This window comes from Lactuca saligna, chromosome 3 (assembly GCF_052625555.1).
Source record: "Lactuca saligna cultivar CGN05327 chromosome 3, ASM5262555v1, whole genome shotgun sequence".
NCBI classification, from domain to species: domain Eukaryota; kingdom Viridiplantae; phylum Streptophyta; class Magnoliopsida; order Asterales; family Asteraceae; genus Lactuca; species Lactuca saligna.
The window spans coordinates 65,460,325-65,472,297 of NC_136419.1; the positions used below are offsets into that span (position 1 = coordinate 65,460,325).

At 33.5% G+C, this 11,973-nt stretch overlaps 1 protein-coding gene across 2 annotated transcripts; it reads left to right on the forward strand.

The window, feature by feature from the left end:
* Positions 1-7,113: 7,113 nt before the first annotated feature.
* TAF13 (TBP-associated factor 13) lies at positions 7,114-8,892 on the forward strand. Of its 2 annotated transcripts, none has more exons than XM_078985211.1 (6): positions 7,114-7,263; positions 7,563-7,688; positions 7,989-8,026; positions 8,275-8,334; positions 8,498-8,572; positions 8,666-8,892. In XM_078985211.1, exons 2-6 carry the CDS (start codon positions 7,586-7,588, stop codon positions 8,774-8,776), a joined length of 387 nt encoding a protein of 128 aa, XP_078841337.1. In that variant the 5' UTR covers positions 7,114-7,263; positions 7,563-7,585; the 3' UTR covers positions 8,777-8,892. The 2 variants fall into 2 exon arrangements, with proteins under 2 accessions (XP_078841337.1, XP_078841338.1); XM_078985212.1 differs by having other exon boundaries at positions 7,120-7,263; positions 7,560-7,688.
* The last annotated feature ends 3,081 nt before the right edge of the window (positions 8,893-11,973 follow it).

Genomic DNA, 11,973 nt, shown 5'->3' on the forward strand with positions numbered 1-11,973 from the left:
GTCCACATAAATACCACTCTAGGTAACGTATAGTGAGAAGACTCACCTCGAACGATGAACGGCTCCTACAAATGTTGTTGTTGCGCACCAGCCTCTACCTCTGAGCCATATTTACAATGATCTCAAATTAGGATCTAAGTCCCAACCCTCATTTTCTAGGTCTAAAGGTAATCCACTAACTAGTCCATAAATAACCCCAAAACCCATTGGGCCCATCAAGGCCCAATAATAAATGGACTCTACTGAGGCCCAACTCTCAAGTCCAAGAGGCGAGCCCAACTCAAGGGCCCAAGGCACATATACATATTCCTCTGGTCCAAATCTCAAGCACAACAAGCCCAAACTCCAGGCCCAAAACTTAAGGCCCAATATAAGACTTAGCCCAAAAAGTCCACAGTGGGGTTACGCGGGGCGTACCTCCCTTGGTACGCTCAGCGTACTCCATCGCACACGAATCCTGATCGGGGACACCAACCTAGTACGCGGGCGGGGTATACTAGATTTACGCTCAGCGTACCCCCAAATTTACTTTTCCAACTCTTTTGGTCTTAATCAGTTAAGACCATAGGTATACTCTTAGATCTGGATTCCATAAGGGCTCATACTCAATAAAGCTCGTGACTTTAAGCCTTTGCATGGCTGATCAAGTCCCAAACACAAAACTCTCACTCTTTACTACTCAAAAATTCTCATATCTCATGCATGGTTTGATTCCAACATCCAAAGACTCATTTTTATGAATCCTTTCCACTAAAAACACTTAAAGGGACATATATTAGGCTGTGGAGCTTAACCACTCATAAAGCTTCAAGCTTTAGGACCAAAAACCCTAAAATGGACCCAAAACAAAAACTAGCACAATAATAAGCAAGTTCACTGGAGGATGCACCAACAAGAGAAGAACATAGATCCAAAAGCTAGGTGCTCAAGCCATTCTCTTTCAAAGCTCCTTCTTCTTCAAAAGCCAAACACAACAAGTCATCACCCCACTAGATCCATATGAGAAAACCACCAAGATCCAAACTTTATGCTTTCTGGAGCTAGATCAACATGATTCGGGCTTGGATCCACAAGCTCCAAGCCAAGCAATGCTTCCTCAAGAAACTCCTTCTTCCACAATATGCACCAAAAACTCACTAAATCACCAAAATGCTCAAGAATCACTCAAATGGAGGCTTGGGGTCGATTTCTAGGGTTTAGAGGGATGGATGCTGAAGGTATTAGGGTTAGGTTATGAGTTAAGGACCTTAAATAGGGTAAACCCTAAAATAGCGTTCAGCTCTGTTTGGCGTACGCCCAGCGTTCATATGGTATGCCCAGCGTACTCTGAAGAACATTCGTGACCCTCCCTGGTCATTACGCCCAGTGTACTCTAAATTACGCCCAGTGTATTGAATACGCCCAGCGTACTCGGCTAAGCCTGAAACCATATAACTTCTGAAGGCTATAACTTCTTCGTTATAAGTCCGTTTCCGACGATCCTTATATCCACAGAAAGCTAACGAGAAGCCCTACACTTCTATCAACTTTATTCCTCTTGAATCCCACTCGAACTCAGATCCAAAATTTACGAAAAGCCCGAACCAGCGCCTTAACAATACATTCGGGCTTTAAAACACAAACCGACTCTTTTATCACACAACCTACCTCACCCACATCCCAAAAGGGAATAACCTTTCTCTTTCAACGCCTCAAAACCTTCTCATACTCGGATTAAGGCCCATGGGCCCTAAATCACAAAATAATCCAGAACAGGGTGTTACAAGCCTCTCATCCGGAAACCCTTGAATCCACTCCGGAAATTAGAAGTTGCTTCGAACATTCTCGCATCGCTTCGGAACTTCCTAGCCGGCTTCGCACCTCGGTCCGGACTGCTGGCCTCGCCCTGACTCGCACGCGACTTCGGATCCGAGAAGGTCACTCCAGATCTCGCCTATGGACTCCGAAATTAGGAGAAGAGCTTCGAAACTCGCCCAGCACCTACGAAAATTGTAATATAGCTTCAGAATTTACATAATGCCTCCAGAATTCACTCCTTGACTTTGGAGTTTTGACCATTTCGCACCATTTTATCATTTTAAGGCATTTTGACGTCAGGAATCTCACCAAACTCGTGTTTTTCTTAACTAAGACCCCCTAAAACTTCTATTTTATGCCAAATTTAATTATTTAAATTATATTTACATCAAAATAAAAGGTTTAGGATTTAGGAAAACCTTATCCTAAATCAAGAAAATGACAAGGAAGTTTGACTTTGTGATTTGATGAAATTCCTCATTTCCTATGCAAATCCCAAATAAACACACATTAACCCATGGATATAAGTCTTGTATACCAGTCCTCCAAGCAAGTGTCACATCACTCTTATCCATCCACTTAGAATACGTGAACTCCTCTTCTTCCTTTTCCCCACTTCTCATTTTCATCTCCAGCGAACTTCTAAGAGTGCTCTCAACTCCTTCAAGCTTCAAGTTCATATCTTCAAAGGAAATTCCCAGATTTATTTGGTGAGTATTCTTATCCTCTTTGAACAATAATTCTTCACATTATTCTAAGATTTCATTACATTTACACAAAAATTATTCTTAGGATATTTTTAAGTTCAAAGAAACTCACAAGTGTTGGAACTTGGAAACTCCTCCTTAGCTCTTCAAATCACCCAGCAAGTCAACTAAGGTGAGCTTCATACCCCACCTTTTTCAATGTTTTAATGTTTTTGGGGGAGAGTAAAAGTCAAATCTTGCCTAAACTTTTAAATGATTGCATATATATGTATGTTTGTATGTGTGTGTGAAATATTATTAAATTAATATTTTAGTAATATACTCATGAACGTAGGATTTCTCAATTTCATAAAGAACAGAGGGTACTTTGTGCAAAAGAGCCTCCCAACTATTGAGTGTGCCAAACTTAACCCCTTTATCTATGCTTTCATGTCTAAAGATAAAAGTTATAAAAATGGACCTTACTAAGTGGACACCATTTCTAGTGATTTTTCGAAAATAGAAACTTTATGACTATTTTGCAAACTATCAGGGAGTATTTTATAAATATTCAACATAAAAGTTTGCGTCAAGAAATTACACAAATAGAGCATTTATGACAGAAATATTTGCATGTCATAAACCGCTGTCGTAAAACCTCCAACAAACATAAGTAGTGTTCTATATGTCATAAAACAGAAAATGCGTGTCATAACCGGCAGTTATAAATTTATATTAATTATAACTTGAGATTTTCTCTTGATTAAAATGACTTGTTTTTCAATAAACGAAAAGGAAGGAACATGAACACCCAATTAACGAGCACAATCAACGATATGGAACGAGAACGATATTTCTATTCAATGAGTACGAATTTCATTATTTATCTAACAAATAATGGATCTCTAACGATTTATCAAAAGGTTGTTAATATTCTAGTCAGACAAATCTCAAAAGTACCTAAATATAAAAATATTAGTGTACGTCTAAGTCTTGTAAAAAGTTATAACCACAGTCTCCTGGAGGGAGAGCGGGAATTTGTATATAGATCTATACGGGATTGACACCCTGCACCTTCGTTGTTCGCTACAGCTAGACAGGTCAGTCTAGGGTGACAAATGTCTTTTCCAAACCGAGGGCGCCTAGAAACGCCAAAACAGGCACTCCGTCAGATTAGTATGATTATAACGACGCACTAGAATATGTTCTATTAACTAGAAATTTATGTAAGGAAAACCTCATAAATAAATTTTGGCACGTTGTGTCGACTGTCCTACACGTGATAGGTGATGGTCCGCATTTGTTGTGTTGATTGTCCTTCTTCATCCCGCTGAATGTCCACAATTGCCATGTTAACTCTTTCTCCTAACAAGTATAGAGTCGTAATATTGCTATTTTTACAAATTAAAAAGCGTAGGACTCTATGGAAAACGTTTGTAAACGGTTTTGATAACGATAAACTAACTCACACATATACATAGTTGGAAACTACAACTTACAATTATTTTATAGCAGAAAATATAGGATTTTCTGGTGAAAACGATTTTTCTATGATTTCGATAACGATAAACTAGAACACACACTCCAATTTTACTCGATAAGAGGAACAAGATTTTTTACCATATTTTCTTTTTGGAAATAAGGGATTTTTCTTGAAACAGTTGACTATTACTATTCAAAAGAACTATTGACGTACACAACTCGCTTTTCCAAATCACACTACTTTTCAAAAATCACTCCTTATAAGGATGAACAAAAGTAATGACATACACACATATATCCATGATTTTCAAGGCAAGACTTCAAACGATTTCATAGAAAATATCGGATTTTCTGAAAGTACAATGAGAACGATTCTAAACAAGTGTAAACGATTTTATACAAAAATGTTTATGAACTCACCAACTTTTTAGTTGATGCTTTTCAAAACGACTTGTATTCTCAGGGATCTAGTAAGTAGGTAACAAGGGACGCTGATGCAAGACTATTTAGCTGTAGTTGAAGTTTTCTACTTATGTATCTTTTGTGTAACTCGAAGAACAAATACAATATGTGAACAATGTAAGTTTGTTATCTCAATGTATGATGTTTGGATTGCTCTGTTTCATTTATATTCAATTGTTATGATACTACACGATGAAGTCACCCGCCTCCAGACGTTTCCGTCGTCTGGTCCGGGGGTGTGACACCAAAATACCCCATACAAGACATATATAACATCACGAAGCTAAACCGGGTCTATTTCATCACTGAGTTTATTCCAACTCATTCAGTATCTTTCAACCGATATGAGTCTATTTCAACTCCTTTAGTATCTTTCAACCGGTGTAGGTCTATTTCACCCCCGAATCTATTTCAACTCCTTCGATATCTTTCAACCGGTAATGGTTTATTTCACCCCTACATCGAAGTATACAGTCATATCGGCAACACTCACAAAGACAACAAGCACATACATGTACATCAACAAGTGTCACAAAGATAACTGTCATCCTACAAACATAATCCAGTGAACTGACATTGGTGCATTCGACCCCCGAGTACAGTGAAAAAACTCACCTCTTAGTCGATGGTCGGTTATTACTGCTTTTACTCGCAGAAATACCGATGTTACGCACCACCTATACCATTACACAAGATAACCCTTATCTCTTCTTCCCAAAACTAGGAGTTCAACCAAAAGACAACCCAATTAATGGTCAACGTTGACTTAGTCAACCGCCACGTCATGGCCTTCCTTCCTCATATGATCGAACATACAACCATTTCACAGTGGCCACACCGTGGTCGGCTGGTCGCTGGGTTTCCAACAACTTAAATGGTTAAGTTGTTTTTCTTGATTCCAAGAGCTCTAAAGCTCATATTTGATCCGAAAATAGTAGTTTTACTAAAATCTAAATAAGTTAAACAAATATAATATATAGAGAATATATACGATACTATAGCTTAAAATCAAACATTTGTATAAAAAAAATAGTAATATTAAACGCTTTGTAAATAGATATTTTGAATATAAATAAAAAAAATCGTTGAAAAGAATTGCAAAAAAAACCCCACAATTTGAAGAACAGTACCGAATGAGGCATTAAAAAAATTGATCATTTTTTAAAAGCTAAAAAAAAGTTATTTCTTTAAAAAGCTCAATTATAATGGTTAGTTTTCTCGATTTTTTATATTTATAATCCGAAAGGTTGTCAAATATAATAGAGTCTTAGAGGTTAACAAATTCATTTTAATAGTTTTACATTATAATAAAAAGAATAAGTATGGAAAAAAAAAAGTTTACAACATCTCTTTATTGTTTTAATTAGGGAAAATGACTCTTGAGGGTAATTAATTTTTGCGTTTGTACTCATTTGGTCCCTTTTCTTTTTTTTTTTTTTTGAATATACCATCGAACTTGTTGTTGGTGTTTACCATAGCCCTTTTGACCGGCTTTTGACCTGTGATAGCCGGTCAAAGGGTTATAGTGAACAAAAACAACAAGTTCGATGGTATATTGAGTACAAAAAAGGAAAGGGACCAAATGAGAACAAACGCAACAATTTATTACCCTCCTGATTCATTTTCCCTTTACTCATTTACAACAAATCCCACATCATCTCCTACTGATATTAATGACTTTTATGAGATTCATTCTTGCTTCTCTTCAAAACATAACTTACGAAAGGACATTATTCATACATGTATAACTTTGTAATGCACTTGAATATTTATTAGGGGAATCTTGACTAAGCAGGCGCATTTCATGACTACATTTACATTTGCAATCAAATGATTTATCGTATCATGGATTCTAGACAAGTCTACAAACGAGTGGAATCACAAGTACTGTGATTTTTTAGTTTACTTAGCTTTAAGATCGAACTCATGGGATAAGATACAACATCAATATGTACAATATCATGCTGCTTTTGTAGACACATCACCATAATATTGTACATATTGATGTTGTATCTTATCCCATGAGTTCGATCTTAAAGCTAAGTAAACTCAAAAATCATAGCACTTGTGATTCCACTCGTTTGTAGACTTGTCTAGAATCCATGATACGATAAATCATTTGATTGGAAATGTAAATGTAGTCATGAAATGCGCCTACTTAGTCAAGATTCCCCTAAGTGCATTACAAAGTTGTACATATATGAATAATGTCCTTTCGTAGGTTATGTTTTGAAGAGAAGCAAGAATGAATCTCATAAAAGTCATTAATATCAGTAGGAGATGATGTGAGATTTGTTGTAAATGAGTAAAGGGAAAATGAATCAGGAGGGTAACCAATTGTTGCGTTTGTTCTCATTTGGTCCCTTTCCTTTTTTTGTACTCAATATACCATCGAACTTGTTGTTTGTGTTCACCATAACCCTTTGACCGGCTATCACAGGTCAAAAGCCGGTCAAAAGGGTTATGGTAAACACCAACAACAAGTTCGATGGTATATTGAAAACAAAAAAAATAATAATAATAAAAATAAAAAAAAGGACCAAATGAGTACAAATGCAAAAGTTAATTACCATCAAGAGTTATTTTCCCTTTTAATTATTTTCCATTTAATTATTGTAGGGGCAGAATATGTTTCTTTGTATAAGTAAGAGGAGCTAAATGACATAACTTCCAATTTCCAAACAATTCTTCTCTTTAATTACTCTTGCCCTTCCCTCGGGATACTCTTTCAGGGCAACAAGAGTGCGAGACGATCATCGCTTCCCAAATTCGAGCACAGGGTACTTACTTGAGGAGAAGCAAGAGGGAACATCGGTTTCTCTCCAAAATCAACTAGGTAAGTACAACGCAACTAATCTCTAGGCGCAAAACCCCTTTTAATATGTATAATGCATGCTACCTGTTTGATGAAAATCCCCGATGAATGAAATCGAATGTACTACTTTCCGACTTGAATCTGCTGCAACAAAAATTGAATGCGATCTCCAAAATATCCTGATCTTAAATTATTTCTGTCATACGCTCTTCGATATTTCGAACCAATTTCATAAAAATTCCGATTGTAAGTTATTTGCCCTGTTTCTTGCCCTAAAACTCTCTTCTTTCAGCTTACACCTACTCTATATTTTCCAGCAGATTATAGAGAATTCACAGATAATATGAATAAAGCTTCAGCAGGGTCCTCCTCCAAAGTGAAAGAGGGTTCATCCCATCCATCAGAAACCTCATTCAAACGCAAAAGAGGAGTTTTTCAGAAAGATTGTGAGTGACTCTGACTTTCTCATAAAAAGCTTTATCTTTCATTTTCTGTTTATAAACCTAACTTTGTTTTCATCATTGGGCGAATTACATAAAACCTAACTTTGTTTTCATCAGACCATCTCTCTGATTTCTTTATTCTTGCTAAGGTTCTTGTGCAACAAAATGTAAATTGAAGTTTGATTCTTGTTAATGTTTTCTTCAATACTTTTGCTGAAGTCTCTGAGTATGAATGGGGTTTTAATCATGTTTTTGATTTATATATTTTGCCCTTTATCATTTGTGTATTATTGTTTGAAACAGTGCAGCATATGATGTATGGTTTTGGAGACGATTCTAATGTAAGCATCATCATTCATATCGCATCATTTTATCTTTAGTATTTATTTAGTACAAATTTGATTCAATCAATAAAAAAGAAGCATACATTTTCTTACATAAGTAATTGGTTCAAGATCAACTTTTTGTAGACAAAGTAATACTATTCCTAACCATTAAATTGATTAAAAAAAAAAAAAAACAGATAACATTCTTTTCAAATTCCCTGAAACAATTTCCAAGTTTTCTTTTCTGTGTTTTCACTTTTCAGCCATTACCAGAGACTGTTGCTTTAATGGAGGACATTGTGATGGAGTATGTGACAGACATGGTAACACCTCATCTACTTTACATTTTCTTCTTTCTTCTTTCTTCTTTCTTCATCATGTGTTTTATCTTTTAATATACTTACAGAAAATATTCACGATTCAAATTTGAGTTCTCATGTGTGTGTGTGTTATATATAGTTGATTTATGATTGTTTGTAAGTGTAGGTGCATAAAGCTCAAGATATTGCATCAAAGAGGGGAAAGCTTTTGACTGAGGATTTCTTGTTTTTGATACGAAAAGTACTCCTTTTTTTTGCCTCAAATTAAACTACATTTGACCCATGTAGAGATGTGGGATTACTAATGATTTTGCATTAATAAATGTGTTGATAGGATTTGCCAAAGCTAAACCGTTGTACAGAGTTGTTGTCGATGAATGAAGAATTAAAACAAGCGAGGAAAGCTTTTGATGTGGATGAAGAGAAGTTGGCACAGCCAGATTGATATAACAGGATGTACTGCGTTTGGAATATACTGTGTTTGTGTTTGGCGTATACAGAATGTACCTACTTTTGGCAATTGCTATCAAGATTTCGAAATGGAGATTTTTTTTTATTAAATTTTAGTATTTGATTAAAATTATAGTTATGGACGAGTTTGAGGATGGGTTCTAGGAACATAGGTACAAATTTGAGGGAAGTGTGATGGGTTCTAGATACCAATTCACAAATCACAAGCCTAAAGTCCCAAATTGACGTTTATTGTACCATGTTTGGTACGAATGAATGTAATTATTGGGGATGTTATTTGGGTTGGAACCTGACCGAACAGATCCGAATCCAAATAACCCGAAAATCGAATAACGGCAATTGCATGAACTGAAAACCGAACCGATTAACCAATTTGGGTTCGGTTCAGTTCGGGTATTAATCGGTTCGGTTTTCAGTTCGGGTTTGGGTATTACTCAAATAACATATATAAGATGATTAAGGATCTAATATAACCGGAAAAAAAAAAAAACAAATAAACCGTATTAGGAATATATAACTCGAATAATAGAATAACAATGTATTTTTATACATCAACGTAAAACATTCAAACACTAACATAACATAATAACATATTGAAAGAATAATATCTACATAGTAGATTAACATAATGAGAATTAATTTCTTACCTGAGTTTCTTGAGTTGGAGCCTAATTTTCCATGACTAGACAAAGTAGAAATTTGTAAATCCTTAGAGATAATAGGAATTGTCGATTTTTGAAAGTCTAAAACAAAAGAATGGATCTACAGAAGTGATTTGGAGTTTGGAAATAGTTGAGATGATTGGTCGATTTTGAAACGATGAGAACGAGCGTAGGTTTTTTTTTCTGTTATGAACGACGAGTACAAAAGTGTGGATCGTGATTTTGGTTAGCTTTTCTAAGAGTTTATGTTTTTCGTAATATTTTCAAAATGATTCCCGGTTTCAAATTTTTCGGAAGGGAACTCTCCGATAAAGTCCCAAAATTTTGGTTTAATTTACGGTTTAATTCCAAATTAATTTTTTTACAATCCAAAAAACTGGCAAAATGCTGCATTTTGACTGGCTAGAACCGCAAAAAAATTAATTTGAAACTATTTCGTAAACTACCTAAAATATTGGGATTTTTCTGCAAAAAAAAAAAGATTTTATTCATTTTATTATTATTATTATTATTATTATCATCATCATCATCATCATCATCATCATCATCATCATCATCATCATCATCATCATCATCATCATCATCATCATTAAAATTTTAAATAAGTATATTATTTTTTAAGTTCTTTATTATTAAAATTATTATTATTATTATTATTATTATTATATATATATATGTGTGTCCGTATTTATATAATTATTTATTTATTAATATTAAAAAGAATAAATTTTAAAAAGTGAAATTAAGTAATCTAACAACTTTTTAATATCTATTTGAAGAAAATAATAATTTGTTTAGCACAATAACCACTTGGTACGAAATGGAGTTTCCAGACAAAAAAAAAACATTTTTTCATCGATTCCTGACTAAAACTTCGGATTTCGAAAAGTAAATACAAGTTGATTGAACGTGACATGATATGTTACGACCTGAAAATAAAACATAAATAAAGAAGACCAATTTAATTCGAACACGATATCCCCAATTTATATTGGGCTAAACACTATTCATGATTACACAATTATCCACCAAACCCTCTTGTCAGTTTCAAATTGACTCCACCCAATCTCAAGAGTAATTTCATGTTATTTTTAAGTTGACTCCCCTAATATTGAAAATGCCACAACAAAAATGATTCATAAAGTATTGTTGATGGAGAGTATGCAACTAAATTACAACGGATATCTTCAAAAGGCTGCAGCTTGAAAACTATTCATTGAAGCAACTATTTGTCGAAACAAAACTAATATTTTCCTTTGGAAAATATTTTCGAACTATTTAAAATGTATTTATAAAAGTATTTATTTAATAATATTAATAATAAAGATTTAAAAATAATATACTTATTTAAACTTTTAATAAAATAATAATGATAAAAATAATCAAAGTTATCTTATTTTTGGGTAGAAAAGTCCCAATATATTATGTTAGTTTACAAAATAATCCAAAATTAATTTATTTCCGATTCTAACCGGTCAAAATGCAACATTTTGCCGGTTTTTAAGATTTTTTTGTTAAAAAAAAAAAAAAAAAAAAAAAAAAAAAAAAACTAATTTGGGACTAAATCGTAAACTGAACCAAAATTTTAGTACATTATTTGAGATGTCCCTTTTCGAAATGCTACATCTTTTCATTTTTTTTGAAATGTTGCTTCCTTGTAAGTATTTTGAAAAACTTATTATATTTTGGGAAATCTACAGAAAAGTCTCAACTTCTGGGAAAAGTTTTAAAAAAGTTTTAATGTTTTTTTGAACAGAAAAATCCCATTATTTTGAAAAAAAATCACATAATTCGTCATTTGTTGTTCAAATATAAAAAAATGATTTTTTTTATTAATTTGGGAAAAATGTTGAATAATCAGAACTTTTCTGTTTAAAATTTTTTTAAGATTTTATTAAAAAATTTCTCAAAATAATGAAACTTTTCTATAGCAATCCATTATATTTTCGAAATGCTTCTTATATTATCGACCTAGCTTTCAATAATCCAAACTACTTTCTGTAATAATTTTAAAGTACTTATGTTTTTTTGGGAGATTTTCGAATTATGTGTTAAATTTTCAAACTGCATCTTAAATTTTCTAACTAACCCCCCTAATTTAGTATTTGGGAAATAAAACAATTTTATAAAATGCATTTTTTTCAAACTTTTTGGTTATACCCTAATATTGCATTTCATGTAGTCATTATATAATACTTATTTTCTAGATAGTCATTGAGATTACTATCTATGGGAGATGATATTTCCACTTAAAAAATTAATTTATCTATATAAAATATATGTTTTAACGACTTGTATGATAATTATAATTGTATTGTACCTTACACAGATGAATCGATTTCTGAAGCGAAAACATCACTTCCCAAAAAGATCACAATGTGTAAGGGAGCTAAGAACACATTTTTCCATTATTTTTGATTTTTTATAATTAACCTAAAAGTTAAGGGTGTTTTAGGTCTTACTTTAAACAGTCGGGGACCAAAGTGCGTTTATGTCAAAGTAAAAGGAG